Genomic DNA, 27,440 nt, shown 5'->3' on the forward strand with positions numbered 1-27,440 from the left:
TTAAAGATCATAATGCTATCATTTATTGAAGAAAAAAAGCAAAATTGTGATGGGGGAGGAGAGACAGCTTGGCAACATTCCTTTTAAAGTTAAGTTAGCATCAAGAAAACAGTATTTATTAAATGAAATAGATTTTCAAGGTAGGAAAAGATTTTTGGATACAAAAATTCAGTTACACAATCAGTAGCATTCAAAATTAGTTATGAGTATTTATACATTTACAAAAAAGGATTCATGTTTCAACAAAGTGTTTTAAAAGCTCAAACATTTTAAAACAGGCACAATATTCTAAAGGCATATAAATTCACCATGGGCTTTTGAATGTCCTCACTCCCAACTTCATAATCAAAATTTACAGAAGCAGCAAAAGATCAGAGTTCAGAGGGCTATTTTTTTCCCTTTCCTTATTTAAGGTTGCAAACACATTGACAAAGGCAAAATAAACACCTTTCATAGCAGAAAGACCAAAAAATTGAATGTAAACTATAGCTCTCCCTTAGGAGATTAAACAAATACAAGGTTCATTTGTACCTAGAACAAGGCTCATAACTTCTTGGAGCATGGACATTCGACAGGCACAGAGCAACATTCACCCAAATACCAGCTGCAATTTGTTCTTTAAGGATGCTTCACAAGGATATTATGTCCAGGTAGCCAGTACATATCAGGGACCAGCTGTCCTTTTGTTGTTTGTGGCTATTTATTAAATGTAGTCGCATTACTTTGTTGTGAATATGTACCATCATTTGCTACAATGCTATGAACTGACCTTTAATTTTACTTTTTTTAGCAAATTATTCCAAATCCTGAATAACCTTTCATTTTAAACAGCAAAGTTTCTCCTGTCTAGTGGACTCATGGTTACAGATCATCCTGTCTACAGAAAATCATTTTGTACATTTCTAAGCCCATTATCAGCTTATCTACTCCTGCTAGAAAATGACACAATTTTTTGTCAATTTACATTAACAAAGGCACTGCTACTCCCCATTTATCTCGCTGCTACAAAAACTGGTAAGTCAAGGGTAAAGCTTAAGTAACAGGGACTATGAATTTAGGGTAGAAGTGAAAATAACCAAAGTGGAACTAAATACCCTATTCTTGAATGAACTGAGATCAAGTAAACTTCGCCAGACTTTCTTCTTAACTATAAAACTATTAACCCAAGGTAAAGTCACACAATTTTACCTCCCAACAAACTTTTAAAATAAAAATTTCCAAAAACTTTAGATGTCTAGGTTTTGTTATATCTTACCAAGAGTTACACAGTCGTAAATCTATATTTCACTTCAGCTAAACACCTATTCACTTTTTAAAAACGCTGTCTGCAAATAAACTACTGGACATCTTAAGCTTACTAAAAAAAACTTAAGATTTTTAAATTAAAAAAAAACAAAAACTAGAATAAAAATCTAGCAAATAGCTTCATGTATCTTTAAACACTGATTCTTAAAAATTTATATGCTGACCGGGCGCGGTGGCTCAAGCCTGTAATCTCAGCACTTTGGGAGGCCGAGACGGGCGGATCACGAGGTCAAGAGATCGAGACCATCCTGGCTAACCCGGTGAAACCCCGTCTCTACTAAAAAAATACAAAAAATTAGCCGGGCGAGGTGGCGGCGCCTGTAGTCCCAGCTACTCGGGAGGCTGAGGCAGGAGAATGGCGTGAACCCGGGAGGCGGAGCTTGCAGTGAGCTGAGATCCGGCCACTGCACTCCAGGCTGGGCGACAGAGCCAGACTCCGTCTCAAAAAAAACAAAAAACAAAAAAACAAAAAACAAAAAAAAAAAAATTATATGCTGAAAATGAGGTTTGAGAATAGGTATTTTAAACTATTTATAATCCTACAGTCGATTCTAGTCAGAAGTTATCTGAGCAAAGAGAAAATAAACAAAGCCTGGCGTAAACAGTCCCATAGAAAATAGAATCCACAGCCATGGGGCTGCCCTTCAATTTCCCAATTCATTCCACTAAGTCTCATGATGCAACATCTGTCACTTTCATAGGGAAAACAGAAGCCAAGCCAGATCCTCCACACTTTAAGATATGGTCCCTTATTATCTATTTTAACAGAAGTATCAAAAAGCGATTTTTTTAAAATTTATTTATTTTTGAGACAGAGTCTCGCTGTGTTGCTCAGGCTGCAGTGCAGGGGCATGATCTCGGCTCACTGAACTTCCACCTCCTGGGTTCAAGCAATTCTTGTGCCTCAGCCTCCCTCCCAAGTAGGTGGGATTATAGGCACACACCAGTTACCCTGGCTGATTTTTTTGCTGTTGTATTTTTTGTAGAAATGTAGTTTCACCATGTTGGCCAGGCTGCTCTTGAACTCCCAGCCTCAAGCGATCCACCCACCTCAGCCTCCCAAAGTGCTGGGATTACTTTGGGAGTGTGAGCCACTGCACCCAGCCAAAAAGTGATTTTATTTGGAATGCATTTCATGATTTTATTTCTTGCTCCCTGAGCATGCAGTGATTAGGGTGGATGGGAGGTGGCACTCAGGCAGATAATTCACAAAGTCACCACACAAGGGTGATAGACAGATGATCCAGCACCGAGATAATCAACCCAGTGAAAATGCTACACTGGGGACAACGTTTTGCCCTTTCCAGAGACAAGATATCTTGAGCTGGGGTCGGCTATTAGAGGAGCAGAATTGAAGGCTCCCTTTGAGCCCATTCTGCAAACGGGGATGCATTTCAGATAATGAGACAAGAGATGGCATTGAGTTAGTACACAGCACGTCCAATACCCAACAAGCAGCCTCAGAGAGACTGGGACAAGAGGGAGAGGGGACTGGAAGCCATCTCTTCTGGTCTGAAGGGCAGTGCTCCTCCCAAGACAGCATTCAGAGAGCCAACAGCCCAGGGCAGATCACACCAGGACAGTGCTTCCACATGGCTGGCTGAGTACCACATTCCCATCTGCAAAAGAGTCACCTTATTGGTTCCCTTAACTTCCAAAATGCAGCGAGCCCTCCTTCACCCAGCAGTGAACAGAAGAGAAGGGAATGCAGGTCAGCAGGGAGATAGAGACCATTATTAACCACAGGTCTGAAACCCTAATTCTTTACTCACTCATCAGGTTGCTTTTAACCACTGCTGTTGCTTGGTAACAGGTTTCAGCAGATTTGAAATGGATTTCTTCCTCCCACAGTCTAACAAAAACAAGTAGGGAAACAACTAAAGAACAAGGCAACTTAAGGAAAACCCTGGGAGGCAGGGTCATGCAAAAGCTGCTTATGGTGTCCTGACAGGAGCTGTCTGAGCAAACTGGCCACAGGCAGTGAGTGAAAGCAAAGCAGAAGCCTTTCTACAAGGCCCATCTCCTGCCAAGAACCCCTCCCTGACGCCTCCACTGGTGGGGTCTGGGATAGGCTCTTTACCCTCTCAGAGGATGGAGGCAATACCATTCACTGGGCAGTCGCTGTGAATACTGAATGAGAAAAACATGGCAGTGTCCACAGGGCCAGGCACATCGTACTAGATAAGTATTTGTTAGATAAACTAATGATTAGAGACATTCACTCTCACCTTCCAAAGTTGCCAGTTATTTCTGGGATTAAGTAACACCTACCCTACTGAGGCTCTGCCCTATTCTAAGCACTTGACGTGTCTTACTGACATCTTGCAATGACCCAGCAGGAATTGTTATTCCCACAATTTTTAAACAGATGAACAAACTGAGGAACCAGAGGTTAGGTAACTTGTTCAATATGACACAACTAGTATATGATTAGTCCTAGCTCACACCCAGATGCAACTGACTTCAAAGACTACATTCACTACTATTATGTTATAAAGCCTATAAAGCCCTGGTGACATCTTAGTACCCTGGCCTCATGTCCCACAAAGTCAATCCAGGGATTAAAAAAGACATGGGGCTGGGCGTGGTGGCTCACGCCTGTAATCCCAGCACTTTGGGAAGCCAAGGCAGGCAGATCACTTGAGACCAGGAGTTCGAGACCAGTCTGGACAACATGGTGAAACCCCATTTCTACTAAAAATACAAAAATTAGCTGGGTGTGGTGGCACATGCCTGTAGTCCCAGCTACTTGGGAGGCTGAGGCACGAGAATCGCTTGAACCCGGAAGGCAGAGGTTGCAGTGAGCTGAGATCACGCCACCGCACTCCAGCCTGGAAAACTGAGGGAGACTCCGTTTCAAAATTAAAGCAGTGTGTAGAGGGAAATTTACAGCACTAAATGCCCACAAGAGAAAGCAGGAAAGATCTAAAATTGACACCCTAACATCACAATTAAAAGAACTAGAGAAGCAAGAGCAAACAAATTCAAAAGCTAGCAGAAGAGAAGAAATAACTAAGATCACAGCAGAACTGAAGGAGATAGAGACCACGAAAACCCATTCAAAAAACCAATGAACCCAGGAGCTGGTTTTTTAAAAGATCAACAAAATAGATAGACCGCTAGTCAGACTAATAAAGAAGAAAAGAGAGAAGAATAAAATAGGCACAATAAAAAATGGTAAAGGGAATATCACCACCTATCCCACAGAAATACAAACCATCAGAGAATACTATAAACACCTCTATGCAAATAAAGTAGAAAATCTAGAAGAAATGGATAAATTCCTGGACACATACACCCTCCCAACACTAAACCAGGAAGAAGTCAAATCCCCGAATAGGCCAATAACAAGTTCTGAAATTGAGGCAGTAATAGCCTACCAACCAAAAAAAAGTCCAAGACCAGACGGATTCACAGCCGAATTCTACCAGAGGTACAAAGAGGAGCTAGTAGCATTCCTTCTGAAACTATTCCAAACGATAGAAAAACAGGGAATCCTCCCTAACTCAATAGATGCAGAAAAGCATTCAACAAAATTCAACAGCCCTTCATGCTAAAAACTCTTAATAAACTAGGTATTGATGGAACATATCTCAAAATAATAAGAGCTGTTTATGACAAACCCACAGCCAATGTCATACTGAATGGGCAAAAACTGGAAGCATTCCCTTTGAAAACCAGCACAAGACAAGGATGCCCTCTCTCATCACTCCTATTCAACATAGTATTATAAGTTCTGGCCAGGGCAATCAGGCAAGAGAACGAAATAAAGGGTATTCAATTAGGAAAAGAGGAAATCTTAAATGTAAGACCCAAAAAAACCCTAGAAGAAAACCTAGGCAATATCATTCAGGACATAGGCATGAGCAAAGACTTCATGACTAAAACACCAAAAGCAATGGCAACAAAAGCCAAAATAGACAAATGGGATCTCATTAAACTAAAGAGCTTCTGCACAACAAATGAAACTATCATCAGAATGAACAGGCAACCTACAGAATGGGAGAAAATTTTGCAATCTATCCATCTGACAAACGGCTAATCTCTAGAATCTACATAGAACTTAAACAAATTTATAAGAAAAAAACAAATAACCCCATCGAAAAGTGGGCGAAGGATATGAAAGACACTTCTCAAAAGAAGACGTTTATGTGACCAACAAACACATGAAAAAATGATCATCACTGGTCATTAGGGAAATGCAAATCAAAACCACAATGAGATACCATCTCATGCCAGTTAGAAGGGCAATCATTAAAAAGTCAGGAAACAACAGATGCTGGAGAGGATGTGAAGAAATAGGAATGCTTTTACACTGTTAGTGGGAGTGTAAATTAGTTCAACCATTGTGGAAGACAGCGTGGTGAGTCCTCAAGGATCTAGAACTAGAAATACCATTTGACCCAGAGATCCCATTACTGGGTATATACCCAAAGGGTTATAAATCATTCTACTATGACACATGCAAACTGCAGCACTGTTCACAACAGCAAAGACTTGGAACCAACCCAAATGTCCATTAATGATAGATTGGATAAAGAAAATGTGGCATATATACACCATGGAATAGTATGCAGCCATAAAAAAGGACGAGTTCATGTCCTTTGTAGGGACATGGATGAAGCTGGAAACCATCATTCTCAGCAAACTATCGCAAGAACAGAAAACCAAACACTGCACGTTCTCACTCATAAGTGGGAGTTGAACAACGAGAACACATGGAAAAAGGAGGGGAACATCACACACCGGGGCCTGTTGGGGGATGGGGGGCTAGGGGAGGGATAGCATTACATGTATATCTATGTAACAAACCCGCATGTCCTGCACATGTACCCCAGAACTTAAAGTATAATAAAAAATAATTTCCAGAATCTCGTATAAAAAAAGACTAAAATTTAAAATGCAGTTTATGTAAAAGATCAACAGAACTTAAAGATAATCACTGTGAGTGACTTACAGCAAAAATTCAAAAAATGAAAAAGACTAGTATACTACAAGACTATCTGAAAAAAAAGAAATATCACAGAGTATCAAAAACTTGAATGGGAACAAGAACTCTGCAGTTTGAGATTTCTGATAGTCATGAAAAAGAAGACCTGTTGCATAAAAACCACTTGATGTAAAATGAAATTGCCAGGCTCAGGCTGGAAATAGACACAATAAAAAATCAAATCCTGGAAAAGAAATACCTAAAAGACATTGAAATTATAAAAAGAAAGCATGAAGACCTCAAAAGGCTCTAAAACAGAATGGGGAAACATCAACAAAAGCGATAGCCCATTATAGTGGACAGCTTACTGCTCTGACAGATGAGAACACAATGCTCTGTTCCAAACTGGAGAAGGAAAAACAAAGCAGGCAAAGACTGACGAAATGGAATCATACCATCGTAGACTGAATGCTGCTCTACGTGATCATGATCAAAGTCACTCAACAGAAAGAGACCAAGAGCTTGATTTCCAGGGCACGGTAGAGAAATTGTGTCATTTACAGGAAAATTTGAATTCTCATGTTCTGATTCTCAACAACTTTCTAAAGCTAAGAGTAAGTTCAGGGGCCTCAAAACTGAGCTCCATTACACGAGAGGCTCTGAAAGAAAAGGCTTTGGTTTTTGAACACATACAAAGAGAGCTAAACCAAACAGTGTCAAATGAAGGACATTGAAAAAATGTACACAAATGGCCAAGATAAAGTAGAAAAATGCACAGAAAAGCAAGTAAGATTATGTCAACTACAAAGACAAACTATGTTGCTTCAACAGCAACTGGATGATGTTCACAACAAAGCTGACAATCAAGAAAAAACAGTAATTGATATTCAAGCCAAATGTGATGCTACAGTACAAAATCTTCAGGCTGAGTGCATAAAGCACAGTCTTTTGCTAGAAGAGTAAGAGGATGATCAATAAAGTTAATCATTTGAAAGAAAAACAATGTCAATATGAAAGAGAGAAAGCAGAAAGAGAAGTAGTTGTGAGACAACTTCAACAAAAACAGGGTGATGTCCTAAACAATCAACAAAAGCTTCTCTGGATGCTTCATTGAGACACTGCATCCGTTGAGGAAGTGAGATGCAAGATTCAAGGAAGAAATTAGGCCAGACGAGAATTCAATTTCAAGAAAAACAGTATCAACTTACAGCAACTATGAGATGTACTAAGGAGACGCAAGGCCACATACAAAAGATCCAAACAGAAAATTTCATGTTAAGAAATACAATTAAAAAGCAAGATGGCCAAATTGAGCAGCTTCAGAAAATCCTGCGAAGTTCAATGCAGCAGTTGTTGAAAGAAAATGAAACTACAGAAACAGATGAAGCTTATTCTGAATTTAAATCTGGATCCTCTACAGCAGAGGTCCCCAACCTGCAGGCCACGGACAGGTCCATGACCTGTCAGGAACCAGCTACACAGCAGGAGAGTTACTGTGGATCTTCTAGATTATCTGCATGCCACGTGACTCTTATAACCAGTTTTTAATTTCCACAAAAAACAAAACAAACAAACAAACAAAAACGCCTGCTTGGCTTTGGATGGGGACTGCACTATACCTATAGATTAATATGGGAAAGAATTAACATCAACAATGTTGAGTCTCTCAACCTATGAACAAGATACTTACTTAAGTCTTCTTTAATTTTTCTTAGCAATGCTTTTTAGTTATCAGTGTACAGATATTCCATATAGTTTGTCAGGTTTATTCCCAAGAATTTTATATTTTAATGCTATTGTAAATAGTATTATTTTTAAATTTTCAATTCCTAATTCTTCTAACAGAGAAACATAATTGATTTTTGTGTATCGATTATATATCCTGCAGTGTCGCAAAACTCACTTGCTGGTTTCAGTAACCTGGTAATGGATTTTATTTGGTTTTCTACATAGATGATAATATCTGTGAATAGACAGTTTTACTTATTTATTTTCAATCTAAAGGCCTTTCATTTTTCTCCTTCCCTCCCTCTTTCCCCCAACTCCCAATTAAAACATGATTGCAGTGGCTAGAATTTCCAGTACAATGTTGAATATAAGTGGTAAGAGTTGACCTCTCTTATTCTCAATCTTAGGGGAAAACATTCAGCCTTTCATCATTACAAAGGATGTTAGCAGAAGATATTTTAAAGATGCCCTTCAATAGGTTAAGGAAATTCTCTTGTATCCCTAGTTTGCTGAGATTATTTTTTAAATAAAGAATGGTTGTTCAATCTAAAAAAAAAAAAAAAAAAAAAAAAAGGACATGGAGATGGAGGGGTGAACCTTCTAGGTGTCTTATTCCAGGTTGCTGGAGCTGCTGGAGCTCACAGTGATTAGCCAAGCCTCGTATCAGTTCTAAAGAAAAGGAACCATGAGCACTCCTGACCTCCTCCATGCCCCTTCTGACACCACAGCCCTTCTGAGATCTGTCTCCAAGAGGCACCTGGGATGTGAAAGAATCCCACAGAAGCCAAAGGGGTAGCATAAAATTTCCCTTCCTGGCTGAGGACAGGTTAGGGATCTGAGCAGATGACTGGATGCTGTCAATAGCCTAGAAAGAACCTGGGAAGACTAGCTCCTCTCTCTGGCCCCGTCAGCTCCCCAGCCTCAGAAGACAAGACTGGCAGGGCACAGTGGCTCACACTTGTAATCCCAGCACTTTGGGAGGTCGAGGCGGGTGGATCACCTGAGGTCAGGCATTTCAGACCAGCTTGGCCAACATGGTGAAACCCTGTCTCCACTAAAAACACAAATATTAGCACAGGCATGGTGGCAGGCACCTGTAATCCCAGCTACTTGGGAGGCTAAGGCAGGAGAATTGCTTGAACCCAGGAGGCGGAGGTTGCAGTGAGCCGAGATCACGCCACTGCACTCAAGCCTGGGTGACAGAGCGAGACTCCATCTCAAAAAGAAAAGATAAAAAAAGACCAGTCAGTCTGAGTTCTTAGCCACAGTAGGACAAAGAAAGGTTCAGCAATTAGCCACAAGCAAGGAGACAACCATCAGGTCACTTCCTTCAGTTTAGTGGTGACAGAGGAGGAGCCCTAGTGGACCAGTTGGCCCTGTGCAAAGAGCAGAAAGGCAATCCAGATAAATGTAATTTGTAGGATGACTCTGGAGGTCCTGGAGGGCCAGGAACACTGGCTGACAAGACAGGGTACTAATGGTGGTCAGGCAACAAGGAGGAGCTGACAGGGAACACAAGGGACAGTGAACATCCTACAGATCCAGGAAGAAGCTTCCAAAAGAGATGGGCAGGGACAGCCAGGTAGGAGATGGCTTGGCTGATGAAAATGGGGAAAACAGTCATAGGCAGTTACAGGAGGCACAACCAGAAACAGGCCAGAAAACTCTGGGTCATGAAGGAGGCTGAAGCTGTGGCTTTGGGTGGACCCAAAAACCAATGTGGGCCTTGATTCCCTTGACTGAACAGTGGGATAACAATCCCTGCTTCCTTACAAGGCTGTCCATAAGAACCAGGTAAGATCATGGACACAAAAGCACTTTGTAGGTTAGACATCAGGCTGATAAGAGACCACCTGCAGTTTATGGAATCCTCCCCAGTGTCCCCAGCACAGGCTGAGTGCAAACACCAGGACTATTTAAAGGTCACTGGGCAGGCGTGCCTACTTCCTGTTGGCCGCACAGCAGGGATCTGTCTTCCCACCCCACTCTCCCCTGGCCCAACGCCAGGGGAGAACAGAAAATAAAATCAGTTTAAAAGCAAACATTTATAAATAATGAAGAAAAAAAATATAGCTGAGAACAGCAGGATTTTTCACCTCTTATGGGCTCTTGTCCAAAAAGAAATAGCAGTGTTTTCTGCTGCTGCTCTGTTCTTTCCCCATCTAGTGCCAGGAGGTCATAAAGAAAGATATGTAGGGAGAGGGAGGGAGGGATGGCAAATAAAACCCAAGAGAAAAGAGCCTTCACCTAATGTCAGAAAATACATTCCACAGTCAGGCATAGAATCAGAACACCAAGAATGCTTAGATTCAAATTCCGAAACAGCATACACCACCAAAAAGTGCTTCTTTTCTACCTCACTCCACAGCCAGGCTCTTCAGGGGCTTGTGTAAAGCAAAGTCACTTGTTCTTAGATGCCAGAGGAGAAGCAGACTCACTCTATGCAGGACAGTGGTGATGGTTTCCACAGAGGGACAACTGGACCCCAAAACTCTGTCCCTTACTGTTGCTCCCCTGTGATCTCTGATGGGGCTGCCTTTTGCCACCTGGGAATCACTTGCACCCAAGGGTTACCTGCTGCTGCTGAACAGGTTTGTATTCATGGGAATTCAGTGGGACAACATCCAGAGAGGAAACAGGTACGTGAGGAAGATTCCATTCCGCAAGATATAGAACCCACTTCTCATCCTGTGCTACTGACATTCAGGTTCGAGAATGTATTGTTGCTTCCAAAAGTAACACTCAGATGTTCGAATCACAAGCAACACATTGCTGCAAGATAAAAGGCACATGTCTGTAAGACAGAGGTTTCGAAGATAGTTACAAAACTGTCCACCAGCTTCTGTCCATAGTGCCTTCCAAAGCTTCGCAAAACTGGCCATGAATTATGCAAGACACACAGCAAAACATTTCTTCACAGCATCCCTAGGAAAGAAAAGACACAAAGATGAGTGGGACGTCGTCACCCCAAAGGCACTTTAGAGGGCACCCAAAGTGGAAGCTGCAGAGTAGAAAGCACCTAGATTGAAAGATCAGACCTACACAGCATCAAACTGCAGCTTCAACATTTATTAGTAGTACTATCCTGGGAAAGTTCCTTGTCCTGTTTGAGTTCCAAATTCCTCATCTGTAAGAGGGGATGTCCCCACTTACCCCCCAGTCTGATTATGGGAATAGTCATCATAATCAGAGAAAAAGATAATATAGACTATCAGAAACTAAGAAGTCAGTCAGGACTGCTGCACTTCAATATCGGCCAAAATCACAGAATGCACTGAGAGCATTAAATATTAACTGGGACCGTTCTTCATTCTAAGCAGGCAGCAGAAGGGAGCCCACTATGGGTTCTGAGCACTTATTAATATGCTATATTAGCCTTATCACAGATATATACTGCTTGGAATTCAGTGTAGAGGGTGCAAGGAAGAGTTGGTCTTCAAGAAATTACTATTCTACCCAAGCAAGCACCTCCATTTCCACCACTACACCACACTGTGCAATGTGGCACTAGGCTTCTCATACCCCAGTTCTGTTCCACGTTCTCAACTGTGCTGCACTAAGGACACTGGGAGTCACATAAGGGAGGGAGAGGGGAATGGATGCATTTCCATGAGTAGACACTGCATTTAATATCAAGATGATTCCAGGGCAGCATTTCTTGAGATACACTCTGCACTGTAGTCCCAGAAGAGTCTCTGCACAAGAAGGGTTTTATGGCCACATAAGTCCCCCTCATGGCAGCTCACAATACACATAGCATATGGAAGGATCTAGCAAGCCAGGCAAAGAGGAACTTACCTAATTTTGCTTAACCTGTTTCTCAGATTACTTGATCATAGAACTCTTTTCTTCCACAGAAACACTATTTCTGTGGAACACCATGGGAAAAGCTATTCTAGGGGAACTTACAAATAGAAGGGTGGGGCCAGGCATGGTGGTTCACACCTGTAAACCCAGCATTTTGGGAGGCCGAGGCGGACTGATGACTTGAGGTCAGGAGTTCGAGACCAGCCTGGTCAACATGGTGAAACCCCGTCTCTACTAAAAATACAAAAAATGAGCCTGGAGTGGTGGTGTGCGCATGGAGGCTGAGGCAGGAGAATAGCTTGAACCCGGGAGGTTGGAGACTGAGGTGAGCTGAGGTCAGGTCACTGCACTCCAACCTGGGCCATAGAGTAGGACTCCATCTCAAAAAAAAAAAAAAAAATAGAAGGGTGGGATCTAGCTCTGTGATTCCCTCCCTACTAGAGGAGTAATTCATTTGCTCAGCACATGAAACTCACTATCTCAAATAAAATTCCATCATTCTATCAATCACTTGTACATAAATTTTATACATGCCAATCCAGATCAAGCCTGAAGCTCTGATGAATGACTCCAAGCAAGTTTCACGAATGAGACCTGTGCAACTGCATTGGCCCCATACTTAGAAGGGTTCACATTGGGTTTCATGCCTTGATTTGATGATGTTGCCATCCTGAAATTCATAATCTTTTTTTTTTTTTTTTTTTTTTGTGAGACAGAGTCTCGCTCAGTTGCCCAGGCTGGAGTGCTATGGTGTAATCTCAGCTCACTACAACCTCCACCTCCCAGGTTCAAGAGATTCTCCTGCCTCAGCCTCCTGAGTAGCTGGGATTACAGATGCGGGCCACCACGCCCGGCTAATTTTGGTATTTTTAGTAGAGACAGGATTTCACCATGTTGGTCAAGCTGGTCTTGAAGTCCTGACCTCAGGTGATTCACCCGCCTCAGCCTCCCAAAGTGCTGGGATTACAAGAGTGAGCCACCGCGCTCGGCCTATGATTTTTGAACAAGAAGCTCACATTTTTATTTTGCACTGGACCCTGAAAATTATGTAGCTGGTTCAGGGACCAAGAAATATTCAAATGTTGGCAGGCTGATCAGTATCTCATTGGATCCTCAGTTATGATGGACTCTGGCTTACTTCACATAAAAATCTAGCTTCCCGGGACATCCCTGCCCATATTCTTCTCAGAAAAGCCACCAGGCCCCAAAACCAGCCAGGTCTGCATGGAGTATTTCATAACTGCTACCCTCCTAGAATTTATCAGTGAAGCCACTCAGCTACCTTTCACTTGAAAGGCTTAACTTCGCATCCAATCAATCACTCCTCAGCACTTTCAAATCACTGTCAGCAACAGTCTTGGAATTTGTTAAGACATAAGATTGCTCTTCCTCCTTCCCAAGTCATGCATAATTTTTCATTTCCTCAGTACAGTTTGTTTTTTTTTTTTTTTTGAGACAGAGTCTTGCTCTGTCACCCAGGCTGGAGTGCAGTGGCATGATCTCGGCTCACTGCAAGCTCCACCTCCCAGGTTCACACCATTCTCCAGCCTCAGCCTCCCGAGTAGCTGGGACTACAGGCGCCCGCCACCACGCCCTGCTAATTTTTTATATTTTCAGTAGAGACGAGGTTTCACCGTGTTAGCCAGCATGGTCTCGATCTCCTGACCGCGTGATCTGCCCGTCTTGGCCTCCCAAAGTGCTGGGATTACAGGCGTGAGCCACTGCACCAAAGTCAGAGGCAAAGATCACGCGGCTAATTTTGAGAGGGTCATAACTGAAAGTGCTTAAAGAGCTTTGGAGTATTAGAATTTCAGAGCTAAAAGAGGGCTCTGGAGATGATCTAGACCAACTCAGTCTACTTATCAATGCTTTGAGGCCAGAGGGGTCAAGAGAGTTGCTCGAGGTCACACTGCTAGTTAGGAAGCCCTGGTACTGCTTACTCTCCATTTATAAACTCTTGTGAAACTTTTCCAGCAGTGGGATATTGCAAGAAGCACGAATTGAGATCCCTCCATATCTTACTCAGTGATATTAAATGACATTCACCTTTATTTAAAAAAAAAAAAAAAACCCTACTCAAAGCTACAGGTTAAAAGAGTAACAATGTGCATATATGCACTATATATGAGTAGAATGTTCACAGCATCGGAAATTGATGTACCTGGGTAATATCCATCATTAATTGTATAATTAGAGTGGGTGGTGTAGTGACCTTAAACTTACTTAAATGAGATGTATAGTATTTGTCTACTTGGCTCAAAAGACGTCAGTTAAGATAAATAAAATAAGATGTACTCTCTGAAAGCAGACTCTAAATTAAAATGAATGACAGAAATCGTATTTCCAAATACACAGTCTTACCTTGCAAATGGTATGAAGGAAAGGCTATACCTATAATGAAAAACAAAACAAAGGGTCAAATGAGATGAAGGGAGTAGCAGATTATCCAGCGGAATGGGCTTTTGAGCTTTAAGAGTACCTGCATCGATTTATCCAGACCCTCTCCCATCCTCAGCCTGGGGGGTGAGCATGTGCACACAAAGGCTCACGCATATACATGTATGTGTACCCAAACACACACACTATGGCTATGTACAGACAGGTAGCCACAGAAGAAGGGCAAAAGGTTCATGTGGCGATAACCCCTATGACCTCAGCCTCACTGCAGTACTGCTAGAACCCTGAGCTAGCAGCAATCGCCTAAAAGTCAGATTTCAGATACCCGGATGGCACAGAAACTCTATTCTGAAAAAGTATCAAATGAAACTCAGAATAGTTGAACCGCCCCCTTTTTTTTGAGACAGGGTCGTGCTCTGTCACCTAGGCTGCTGGAATATAGTGGCTCAATCATACCTCACTGCAGCCTTGAATTCCTAGGCTCAAGCTTAGGAGGCTCAAGCAATCCCCCTGCCTCAGCCTCCAGAATCGCTGGGACTAAGTATGTGCCACCATGCCCGGCTAATTTTTTAATTTTTTTTTTTTTTTTTTTTTTTGCAAAGACCAGGTCTTGCTACACTGTCCAGGCTAGTCTCAAACTCCTGGCTTCAAGCAATCCTCCCACCTCAGCCTCCCAAAGTCTTGGCATTACAGTGTGAGCCACCCATACCTGGCACAGTTGAACTCCTAACATTTTATAAATTCTAAACAGAATTTAACTTCTACCCAATTGGGATAATTTTAAAAGAAGAGAAAAGAGAATTAAAAAGAAGAAGAAAAAAAAAATGCTACCAACTACTCTGTGGGTGAAAATGTAGTATGTCCAAAGGTATCTTGGTAAATCCCAGTTAGCTCAGCCCTTTTGCTTAGAAGGGAACCATATACAAGGAAGAGGCTCCAGAACTCTATAGAACCAGGCACTGTGTGTCAGGCAGGCTGTAAGCTGGTCAGCCCTTAGAAAAGCAAACACAGTCAGAACGTGTCAGTGTTGAAGGGAATATCCCCGTTCAGCTGAACCCATGTGAATGCTGAACCTTTGAAACTGGATTCAAAATCAGTCTACAAGCAAAGCAAGGTGTGTGTATATGGGTACCAATTTCTGCCCTAGAAGAAAATCAAAATATAAACAGTCTACCACTCAAATGTGCATTTAAACACACACACACACACACACACACAAACACCACCATCCTTCTCCATATCTTATACTTCCCATGTACAGAAGCTCAATTACTTATCAACACAGTAAATTCCAAAAGGCAATTTGAAACTATATTTATTCAAAAGTCCAAAATTGCTAAAGGGAGGGATGGGAGTTAAGCTTACAGTCTCAAGATTCATTTCTACCAAATAGGAGTTAAACCAATTCTTGGGAACTTTAAAATGTCCAGAATCCTGTTTTCTTTACATTGTAGCAAACATTTTTTTCAAAAATAGGTGAGTCACATCTATATTCAAACTGTTCTGGCAGATACCACCCCTTGATATACTTTGAAAGAACTACAGGAATGTCTTGGAACCTACAGATTCCACGTGTGTCACCACCCCCTCACTCTGATGTCGTATAGGCTTGAAAGGACCAAGAACCTACAGCCCCATTCATGGTTTCACAAAATGTCTCCAGCGTCCCTTTTACTATGCTTGGCTCTGGAGTTACTATTTCCTGCTCTTCAGCTGAATTACCAAAAGTCAACAGGCCTCTAAGCACATACGCAGATCTTACAGCCCACAGACACACGTTTTTCCATTTCGTCAGTGACTGTTCCTCATCTCCTGCTGACAATTCACTCTTTGTCCTTCTGTTAAATGATTCATTCTATTACAAATGTAACACTCATTATTTTTCTTACCGCTTTCCTTTTTTGTTAACCTCTATTGGACTCACAAGCCTTTTTAACATCCCTTATAATACTTTTATTGTCCTTGCACTTACCGGACATGAGTGGTTTAATAATATTTGTAACATCTCAAAAATCAACCATTAGTTCAGCAAAAATGCCACAGCAGGCAAGCAGCCTCCTGTGACCACTCAAGACCACTAATGCCATCTATTGGCAGTGGGCTGGGTTGATGGGCATTTGCTCTGGAGCCTGACTTCACTTTCATCAATGAGAATCCTTAAATTAAAGAGTTTCTGTGTTTTCTTAATTATCCCACCCACAATATGTGAGTTTTATCTCCTTCGGCTACATTAGTCAGTGGGCTATGTGGGAGGGGATTGTTTAAAAGGTTACTTACCACGTCAGTGCCAAAGACTGCAAAATGCAGAAGATAAGTGCAAGTCCCTTGTTATGCCACTGGAAAAATAATAATATGGTTATAGGAGAGTGTGAGACAAGGGGCAAAAGCCAAAATGGTTAAGAAAAATTAAAATATACATTTACCCAAAAGGCAGAACACAGGGTAAGTGCAAAACACAACTAAAGGGAGAAAGGAAACATTAATTAATGACAATAACATGGCAGAAAAAAAAAAAAAAACCTCAAAATTTGTTATTCTTGACAAATGCACAACACTTATGCACCCTTCATCTCAAAGCAGTTAACCCACCTGAGCACCCATGTTTGGCAGAACAGTTAAAAATCTCCACGAAATCAAACTAGCCAATAAAGATTCACATAGCTTAAAAAGAGAAAGACGTTCTTTTACTTTCAAGTTTTCCCAGAACCTCTGCCCAGCAAACAAATCACATTTCAGGCCCACCCATTCATCTGTCCATCCATCTTTTCATTCGAATGCACTAAAGAAAGCTTAACACAAATCTATTTTAACTCCTACCGAATGCTAGTCTCTGCAGCAGAAAGCACATGCAAGGACAAAGGTTAACATGAGATATCAATCTCACAGTCAGCATGCCAGTTATTTGTTTACCTATCACCTAACACTTTCCCTAAGGCCATTCTTAGAAAGCTCTTCCTACAGGAGACTTGTCCAGGCCGTGGACATCTGAGGCTGGCCAAGGACAACTGGTGCTAGAGCAGTTAGCCATGCCTTTCCTCGCCATCCTTCTATAACAGTAACTACTCAAATATGTCCTAAACATTCTCTGTGTCCAGCATCGTGCCCAATACTCTAAAAGGACACTAAATAAATAGTAAATGTGGTCACAGCTTTTGAGAACTCACCTATTTGAACAAATGAGATTACACAAATGAAACTAAAAATAAAAGTATGTTCATCAAGTTCCAAATGTAGTAATAGTTATAAAAGTCCAGAGAGTGCAGGTCTGGGATGATTTTGACAACCACAGGGAAGAAAATAGGCCAAAAATGAGAGGCATTTGGGGTCAATGGGACAGGAAGCTATAACAAAGCTGAAGACAATGTTGTCAGAGCAGGGTACAAGGATGACAGGCCATACGGAGGCCATTCCCACTTTGGGGAGACTGACGAAAAACAGTAATAAGTCTCCAAGTCAGATAATGAGGAATAAAGAGGCCATTCTATAAGGCAGGACACCCACCCTAGAGAATGAGTCCTGTGTTTGAGTTATTCCCTCTAAGCCCTGCCTGTGTGTGGCTTCAACAGTCACCAGGAAGGTGTCTGAGCTCCCTTACTACCACCATACCACTCTGGCTAATCTGACAAGCAATGCCCTCTAGAGGTGCTTTTCAGAACTGGTAGCACCTTGACACCCACTGAAACACAAAGTAGGGGAGGAGGGGACTGCGGCATTAGGTAGAGTGTTCCCTTCTGCCACATGGTTATAGGAATAAGGTAATAAGTCAAGCTGAATGGAAAAAGAGAAGAGGTCCTTAGGTTTAAAAGGAAAAAAATCTTATACAACAGAAATAAAAACTCCCATTTGAGAAGTCCAGCTAAAAAGCAGACCTTACCAGCACCATGATAGTTGCAATCAAACGTGTAGGTTCAAACATTCGCTTCAGCTGTTTCACTGGTCCCATGAGGAAGATGGTACTAAAAGGCAAACACACCCACACAAGCTGTTCAGAACAGAACTGCACTAGGCACACTGAGTCGCCTCCCCAAGATTTCCTGTGGCAACAGTAGCTAACATTTGAAAAGCTCTTATTCTGTAGAAGGCACTGTGCTGAAGGGCCTTTTGTACATTATTCTCATTTAATCCATCACCAACCAATCCATAAAGTAGGAACAATTACCACACAGAGCCCACAGAGTTACTTTATCCAAGGCCACCCAACTAGGGAATGATAGACCCAGGCTGTAAACGCATGTGGGTTTGACTGTAGATTCATATCATACCACTAGGTTAGATAAGCCTTCTCCTTGAGAGGTGCTACCTTGCCTCCCTGACAATACCTACTCATGGAAACAAACAAGGCTCAGGAAGTTTAACGAAAAACCATACCTTACAGGCTTAGGTAGGTTATGTTAAAAAGCAGAGCATTTCATTTTCTTTCATAATCTTCAGGGAATAATTCTAATGATGATGATATCATCATGGGTTATTTGTTGAATGTTTGCTAAATGCCAGATATTACATGTATTACCTCATTTCTTCTCAACAATTTTGTGAGTTACGTATTACACTTATTTTAGAGATGAGAAAATCACACAGCTACCAAAGAGCTGGTATTTGACTCTATAGCTATTAGATTCCAAAGCTCTAAAAAGACAGTCCCAGCATGCTTGGGTTTTTTGTCTGTTTGTTTGTTTGTTTTGAGATGGAGTCTTGCTCTGTCGCCAGGCTGGAGTGCAGTGATGTGATCTCGGCTCACTGCAACCTCTGCCTCCCGGGTTCAAGTGATTCTCCTGCCTCAGCCTCCAGAGTAGCTGGGACTACAGGCACACATCACCACATCCAGCTAATTTTTGTATTTTTAGTAGAGACAAGGTTTCATCATGTTGGCCAGGATGGTCTCGATCTCTTGACCTCGTGATCCACCCACCTCAGCCTCCCAAAGTGCTGGGATTATAGGGGTGAGCCACTGCGCCTGGTCCCCAGGATGCTTTCTGTATGAATGAGAGATTGCTAGCAAGAGTAATCACAAATGAAGCAGACTGTCATGTCTAACACATCAACTTGGCGTGAGCCACCACACTTGGCCAATAAGTCTTCCTCTCTTTGAAGTGCCATTAAGTTGCAAGGCTTCACTCTCAAGTGCCCCAACTAAAAGAACACTTCTTTAACCTACACCGAATAAGAAGCAACAGTCAAGGCTGGTCCTAAAAATTAAACACAGCATATACACAAAACTATAACAGACTACAGGCAAAGACACAAACTCCCAAATGCCCTGAAAATAACAATTTGCTCCCTTTATTATTTCCCTACACAGTGCTATGAAGAATTCAGCCCATAGCAATTTGCTAAAGAGCTCTTCTGGACTAAGCAACACACCCATATATTTATGCTCAGTCTAGACTATACATTGTAACTTACACTGTCTGCCCAAAACAACCCCCCACCAAAAGTTAGTATTGGAGAAAGCTTTAGAGGCAACAAAAGACATCTCTAAGGGTCAGCATTTTACTGTCATAAGCACCAATAAATTAAGCTTTAAGCAGGTGGCCAGAATCATGCACTCAATCATTTAATTAACATCTCCCATTTCCAGGCAGACTCAGAGCTAAGTTTGGGTACAACTGGGGACAAATAAGATACATGTGCAGCCCTTATCAAGTGGCTTACAGACCTAACAAGTCAGTGTAGTAAAATGCTACCTGCACTGGCACATAAATATAGATGGAATACTGAGAGCCCAAAGGAAAAGGTCATCAATTCTGGAGAGGAGGAGGTAATCAGGAAAAGCTTCATAGAAGAGGTGGCTTTTGGGCCAGGTCTTAACAAATGAGCAAGTATCTACCAAACCAGGGCAGCTACAGATAGGGCAGCATTCCAGAAGGAGAAAACAACCTAACAAGGGCACAACGACATTTTGGGAAATGCAAGAAGTTCAGCCTGGCTGGGAAGCACACTGGGTAGGGAACGGGACAGCGGTGAAGCCAGATCTCAAAGAGGCTTAACTGTATGCATGTTGAGGAATTTGGACTTCATCTGTAGAGACAAAACAGGGAGCCACTCGCGGGGGCTAAGTAGGGTTATAAGTGAATGGCTCTACAGCTCAGTGGAAAATGGCCTGGAGAGGGGCAATGGAGGAGACAGAGAGACCCCGCAGAGGCATCTTGTTCAGGTAAGGGTGATACAGGCCAAAGCTAAGACAAGCTCAGATATCACCCTCTCTAGGAAGCCCTCCGTGACTCAGGTCGTGTCAGCTGCCCCTCCTTGAGCATCTCTTTCCATATCTTGTTATATCATGAGTTCTATGTCTGCCTGGCAGGGACCAAACTGGACTTGTCTTTGTATCCTCTGAGCCCAGCACAGAGTGTGATCAATGCTTACCCACTGAGCATACAAGTCAGTCAGTGAAGCACAAACAGCCATGGGGACACAGAGGAAGGAGCCAGGAAGACAGGGATACATCAAGCCCTGGTGAGCAATCATGGCGGGGAGACTTGGACCCCCAGGACTCTGAAGCCATTTACAGAGACACAAGGGAAGGGAAAAGGGGGAAAAAAGATGCCTGAGTTCAGGTTCCTGCAGGTCATTCAGGTAGAGGCTAGGCCAGGGCTCCCAGTTGGAGAGGGTGGAGTTGTTAGCACCAGTGTGATTGAAGCATCAGTGTGAAAGCTCGACCTGGAAAGTCTGTGCATTCACAACATGCAGAATGGGCTGCCCACCTCCAGGAAGCGCTCAGATGCCCTGCCCACATGAGCTGCTACTCAGGTCTGGGAAGGTCTGACACTTAATACAAACGAGTTTCCCTTATGGCCACTGGAGTGATGAGCCCTTTGAAAACCATCAACTCAATCTCTGACAGCAATAAGAATACAGCAAGCAGGAGGACTGGGTTGTAAACCCTGGAGAAATCACTGAACTGCTCTGTGCTGCAGTTCCTGAACATGTAAAATCACAATGGCAACACAGTTGCTGCTTTCTCCCAGGTGTTTCAAACTAAGAGATAAAATGTTTTCAAATAATAAGATATGAATGTGAGATAATCTAACCATTTCTCTCCAAATCCCTTACAACTACTGGAGCCTCCTCTTTCACCTCCCTCAAGGGCAACCAAAATCCATTTTCCCATTAATGATTAGCTAAGATTGGATTTTTAAAAAAGTTACCTCCCAATTGATGCGATATTACCAAAGGTATAAAACACTGCGAAGAGGTGTAATCCCTTCCTGGGCACCCACAGCAGAAGAGTACCCTAGAATTTAAAGCACAGTGTTTGCACATGAGCAACCCCTCCCACCTGGCCACACAAGCAGAGCTCACTGAGGAAGCCCTGAGGAGGCCGTTTCCCGCCCCACCTCCCTGATTCCCCTCTCCTCTCATCCATGCATTTTAGTGAAGGGCAAAAGGGGAAAGGAGGTGGACAAAAAGGGGAATATATAGCAAAGACGGGTAGGAGGAAAAGACAGAGGGAGGGAGGGAAACCTTACCAGCAGTGAGCAGAGAATTCCTATAGCAAAACACGCAATGAAGCCTTTTATCCTGGTCCCCCAGCTTAATGAAGATGCCTCAACAACCTAAAATTGAAAAAAAAAAAAATACATATACACACACATTTACTAAAAACAAAGCAAGCACAAAATTAAATCTAGAAAGTGTTAAGTTGTACTAGGGAAGGCAAGGAGCACAGAATCCTACACACTCAGGCGATGGGAGTCATCGAATCCAGACTTTATCAGAGCTGTAAAGTTATGATGCAGATATGAATCTCCTCTCCAGCAGCTAACAGCTGTGCCTCCCGCTGAACATCTTCAGAGGCAGAAACTCTTTGCCTTGAGCACAACTCATTTCATGAACAGGAAGGCAAGACAGCCAATCCTAGAGTAGCCCAGAGCCTTCCCACAACCCACACAGGATGAGGACCACACCTGGAAAGGCATTTCCAGGCAGGGTCCCAGGAAATAAGGAAAAGATGAGGGGACAGCACTCAAGCAGCTGCTCCACTGCTCATCCTCTCCTACATCAACTCTCACCCGCATTATTTACTCTTGGTTCAGATGTTGTACTTACAGGGTGCCAGCATCAGTCAACTCATCCAAGTGCAAGACAGATCCTGGTTAATTAATGACAGTCCTGCTCATCCTGATTCTTTGCCATCATGATTAATCCCTCCCTGGAGCAAAGTTCAGGAGAAGCCAGGAGTTCCAAAAACACTATTGAAATAGGAGAGCCTGTGAGTAGCTCCCAATGGTTCTTTTCCCATGTCAAAAATGACAACAGCCAGGCACAGTGGCTCATGCCTGTAATCCCAGCACTTTGGGGGGCCAAGGTGGGCACATCACCTGAGGTCAGGAGTTTGAGAGCAGCCTGACCAACATGGTGAAACTTTGTCTCTACTAAAAATACAAAAAATTAGCCAGGTGTGGTGGTACATGCCTGTAATCCCAGCTACTTGGGAGGCTGAGGCAGAAGAATTGCTTGAACCTGGGAGGTGGAGGTTGCAGTGAGCCGAGGTTGTACATTGTACTCCAGCCTGGGCAACAAGAATATAACTCTTGTTGTCTCGGAAAAAAATGACAACAAAGTCTCCGCACTGGTGACCCTGCTCATCTGTCCACCTGATGCAAGTGGGAACAGCTGTTCCAAGCTGGACAAAGACAGCTGCCAGTGAGAGACCAACACCACACAGGGCAGCTAGGCCATGTATATTCACACAGGGCTCACCTTGTACGGCCAGCATGGTCTCCATCTAGCAATGCAGTCAAAGTTCCCTACCATATTTCCACCCGGCTGATGGAAGAAGGTAGATAGTGGCAGAGAGTCAAGAGTCATTAGACTGGCAACTCCCTCAGCCTTGACTACCCCCAGCTCAGGGATCTGTTTTCAACCATGTCTCCAGAGTTCCTGTCAAATCAGAAGCTTGAAAAGAACGATGAGAGGCTCCCCTCAGGTGTGGCACGTATTGCCAAAGACTACCTTAATCTCCACTCAGGAGAAAGGTATTTAGGTCAGGTTATACATTCATACATATTGGAACTGAGCCCATGACCCTGCACAGAAGGCACAAATTAGGGATGATAACAGGTAGCAGGGGCCCAGTGTTAAGACCTGACAAATGAGTCACCTGGTTTTACGCTGAGGTAAACCTCTCCTGGAGGAGTCTGGTTTCCCAAACCCCCCCTGGACTCCAAAATGAGCCATGTGATGATGCTCTGGTAGCAGGCTTTACAAGGCCCCAGACAATCTAGTCAGGCTACTTCTGACTAAAGCATTTAACCTCCCACCAGTCTCATTTGAGTGGTACCTAAAATGAGAAGGTACCACTCTTCCTACTCATGCAAGAACCAAAGAACTTACCTTGCCAAGGCGAGAAAAGAACTAGCTGCAGGTGGGAAGAAAAATTGGCCTGGCTTGTTCATAGGAAGAAGAGTGATAGTGGGATTGGCCTGGCTTGTTCACAGAAAGAAAAGCGTAGTGGGATTGGCCTGGCTTGTCTGTAGGAAGAGCGGTAGTAGGATTGTCCTGGCTTGTTCACAGGAAGAAGCATGGTAGTAGGACTGGACTGGCTTGTCTGCAGCAAGAAGAGTGGTAGTAAGATTGGACTGGATGGTTCCCTGAGCACTACATGTCATCAACAGGGATATTTTAAAAGATTCAACCTTTCTATTTTAAGAGGATAAACCATAAGGTTAAGAATGAAATCTAATTGGCTTTGACATCTAGATTGCTAAATAACCTCAACAGAACAGTGAGATTCCAGCCCTCATAAAAATCAAAATAACTGACAATAGGAAGCAGTTCAGCCAAGAATGTGTTTCTGGTTTCTACCTTCAGAAAGGAAAGTAACACTCCATATTCAAGTCTCTCAAGCTGAATCCATCCAAATGTTACTGTTTGCCAAAATGGAAGGGGTGGGGGGCATATTTCACCACTGTATTTTTCCATTACATGTGGTTGCAAGTTCTTTTACATGCACACTCGGTCAGGGAAGGAGGAAGCTGTTGTTCCACTTCTTCTAACTGGACTCAGTGAAAGCAAAACACTTCTTTTGGCCAAATTATGAAAACAAACTCATAAAATGTCTGTAAATTCATGACTGCTGGAAGCTGTGCTAGCATATTGTTTTTGGAAATTAGAGTAGCTAAAATGGTACCTGGATAGAATGTGTAGGCAATGCGCTCCCGGGCAGTCTGACTGACTGGCAGCTATTCACAAAGGTCCCTTTCACTCTGCGATGTGGAGAGAAGAGAGGCTCTTGCCAAGAAGAAGTAATACTAAGAATTGTTCAGAAAAACAGGATTGGTAGCCAGAAGGTGAGAAAGGAATACTGCTTCATTTCCACACTTTAAAATCAGATACTACTCATACCTTTCTTGTCCCCAGAATCGTTTATTAAAAAAACATAAAACCTATACTTTCAGAAAGAAGCCCATTGAAACTACAGACTTAAGGTGTACTTATGAAGATGAGGTATCCATCACAAAATTCATCATGGGCTATAATTAGATACTGCCATGCAAATTTTATAACTACCTAGGAGAGGTAGGAGAAATAGAACTAGTCATACCTTTATGGTTTGCATTAAAGGAATAAGAGTTTTATAAAGCACTCTCTTCTAGTGACCTCTTAAAGAGATTTTAAGAGTGCCTAATTCAACTTACCACACAAAACAGCAATTTCCCCATGGAATCCTCCAGTTCTACCAGCCCCCAAACCATGAAAAATATGAGACAATTAAATCAGTACTAATATTTTAAAGGAAGCTCTGAGCTAATCAGTAAATACTAAGCTGAAACAGCCTGGAAGATGAAGTCAGTCGGCAACAAAACATTTCCCAGGAATTCAAGACTTGGGAAGTGCCATACAATGATGTTATAAACAGAATCTCACTCAGAAAGAGGAAACTGATCAAAGTATTTTAGAACAAGAACGAAGCACCTATTCTTTTTAAATTAGGTCCAACAGATGCCTCAGCATAACACATTAAAGCCCTTCTCACAGTATCCAACACAGACATTCACCATTTTAGGTTAAAAACAAGCTCAGCATTTATGTTTGCAAACTTTACTAGTCATCCACTGTTGAGGGTCAGCCCACTGCTTCGTGATGATTTTCGAGACAATAATATCTGCATCGTCCCACTGTCAACACTCCACCCCCCAAGAGTCTGCAGGGAGATAAAGTGTCTCCCTCTTAAGCACCAACTGTTCATAAAGGCTTGTTGACAGTCAATGGAAATAAAGCTTTAAATAATGAGGGTCAGCTACCTACGAGTCAGACCTTTCTTAGGCCTGGTCTGAGGTTCCACTTGAGATTCATAATAGAGGCTAGAAATAAAAAAAAAAAAAGAACCTGTGAAATTACTCCTGAGCCTTGACCAATTAATAAAGGCAACAAATTAAAAAGAACCCACCAACTAGTTTTGAAATGTCAAAAAGTTAAACTTCAGTGCCTCCAACATTCGATCCCATAGTTACTCCCTCAAGGTGAAGATTAAGAGGGCAAGTTTTACGTTCTGAGATGTCATGCAGAAAGTTTAAGTCCCAGTATCACACAAAACAAAACCGAATAAAATCAGCAACCACAAACGTGGGTGAAAGCAGCCTGCTGAGAAAGAAGACCTTGCTGAGAAACCAGAAGAAACACCGATTAGTTTCCAGTTAGCCATATCATCTTAACATCCTCATTTCACAGATGAGGAACAGAGGCTAAAGAAATACGCCAAAGAGTGAAGAGAAACGTTATTTTGTTATCCAAAAAGGAAAACAAAAGCTAAAAGCACCCCAAATAGAAATGCAGCATTCTGTGTGGTTCTACAACATAGGACATTAGCAGCCAGGTTTCAGCACGATTAAAACTTTTCTAATAGGCCGGGCGCGGTGGCTCATGCCTGGAATTCCAGCACTTTGGGAGGCAGAGGTGGACGGATCACTTGAGGTCAGGAGTTTGAGAACAGCCTGGCCCAGATGGTGAAACCCCGTATCTAATAAAAACACAAAAATAAGCCGGGTTTGGTGGCGGGTGTCTGTAATCCCAGTTACTTGGGAGGCTGAGGTGGAAGAATCGCTTGAACCCAAGAGGCGGAGGCTGCAGTGAGCCGAGATAGCACCACTGCACTCCAGCCTGGACAACAGAGTGAGGCTCTGTCTCAGGGGGGGAAAAAAAAAAAAAAGCTTTTCTAATAAACCAACACGCAGGCAGTCTCCTGAGGCGCTGGGTGTCTAGAGTCTAGGTGTGGGCACTGTGGACACAGAGACACAAGATGTGGTCCCTGTCCTCATGGGATGGGGGGCAGTTTCTCCCCCTCAATCACAAGGCAATGTGTACAGGGAGTGTATAGGGAGTGTCACACCCTATAACCTAAACCGGGCAGAAAACCAAGGCAGAGCTCGCGGCGCGGCCACCAGCCCCGTCGCGAGGTGGGGACCGCCACCCCAACACCTCAGCCTGGCTCTGGCGCGCCGACCCACCCAGCGAGGGCTCCTTCCGCCAGGACCTCGGGGCCCCCAGCTCTACCCGGCCGTAAAGCGCATTTCCCGGCCGGGGCCGACAGCCCGGTCGCCCGCCCTCCCACTCGCAGCTCGGGCCAGGGATTTCCTCCTGCGCCGCCCCCTGTCAGGGAGAATGGGCTGAAGGGGCGCGGGGCAGAAAAGAACGCCGCGGCCGACTGCCCCGTGCAGTGCCAGGGCTCCTCGCGGAGCCCTACAGAAGAGGAGGAGAAGGGGCAGAGCTACAGTCCAGAAACTCCAGGGAGTCCCCGCAGGCTTCCCAGGCCCGGGCCGGGGACGTAGCGCGGGAGCGCGGCGAGAGGGGGCCGAGGGCCCCGGGCTCACTCACCTCGGACAGGCCGCTCCGGTCCTCCGTGTCCTGCCCGCTCAGCACTTTCTTCAGCTTGTCCATTGCGGCCCAGTACCCACCGGCTCCAGCCCCTCTGCAGCAGCCTGTTGCGCCTCGCGAAGTTGACGGCTCTTCCGGGTACTAGGCAGCCGCCCCGCCACCCGGGCGCCAACCGCGGCGCGCCCCGCCCAGGCACCTGCCCACCTGGGGGCGCCCGGCATGCCCCGCGCGCCCGCGCCGGCCTTCGCCCTTGTGTTTTTGTCCCGGGAGGCGGGTCGGGCCGGAGGGGCTGGGATTGAAATCACCAGGCGCTGCCAAACATTAATTGGGCGTCGGGAGCAGTTTCAAACCCGAACGGGCTGCGCTCCCTCGCCCTACTTGATCCAGTCAACAAATGCTGAGCACCTACCACGTGCAAGGCTCTGAGAAACAAAGACGGGGAAGAAGCCTTGTGCAGACG

General features: G+C 43.6%; 1 protein-coding gene and 1 pseudogene across 2 annotated transcripts; one reads left to right on the top strand and one right to left on the bottom strand.

The window, feature by feature from the left end:
* Positions 1 to 27,208, bottom strand: SFT2D2 (SFT2 domain containing 2). 2 transcript variants are annotated; one of them, XM_050784835.1, is made up of 8 exons: positions 26,981 to 27,208; positions 21,634 to 21,720; positions 21,313 to 21,398; positions 18,042 to 18,123; positions 16,591 to 16,626; positions 16,445 to 16,503; positions 14,132 to 14,161; positions 1 to 10,888 (listed from the first exon to the last, which is right to left on the bottom strand). In XM_050784835.1, exons 1-8 carry the CDS (start codon positions 27,041 to 27,043, stop codon positions 10,849 to 10,851), a joined length of 483 nt encoding a protein of 160 aa, XP_050640792.1. In that variant the 5' UTR covers positions 27,044 to 27,208; the 3' UTR covers positions 1 to 10,848. The 2 variants fall into 2 exon arrangements, with proteins under 2 accessions (XP_050640792.1, XP_050640790.1); XM_050784833.1 differs by lacking the exon at positions 26,981 to 27,208 and adding an exon at positions 22,072 to 26,523.
* On the top strand, positions 6,062 to 7,783 carry LOC126957603 (ankyrin repeat domain-containing protein 36B-like; annotated as a pseudogene).
* Positions 27,209 to 27,440: the final 232 nt, after the last annotated feature.

The sequence above is a fragment of the Macaca thibetana genome, chromosome 1 (genome assembly GCF_024542745.1).
Source record: "Macaca thibetana thibetana isolate TM-01 chromosome 1, ASM2454274v1, whole genome shotgun sequence".
Taxonomy (NCBI): domain Eukaryota; kingdom Metazoa; phylum Chordata; class Mammalia; order Primates; family Cercopithecidae; genus Macaca; species Macaca thibetana.

What these genes read in the sequence shown, in the direction of transcription:
- SFT2D2 (XM_050784833.1), bottom strand. Translation starts at nt 22,182, where the DNA reads ATGCGGGTGAGAGTTGATGTAGGAGAGGATGAGCAGTGGAGCAGCTGC. An exon ending in AATATCGCATCAATTGGGAG is followed by an intron (nt 18,124 to 21,312) that starts GTAACTTTTTTA and finishes TTTGCCTTTTAG; the next exon opens with TACCATCTTCCTCATGGGAC. An exon ending in TCCTTCATACCATTTGCAAG is followed by an intron (nt 10,889 to 14,131) that starts GTAAGACTGTGT and finishes TTTCTTTCCTAG; the next exon opens with GGATGCTGTGAAGAAATGTT.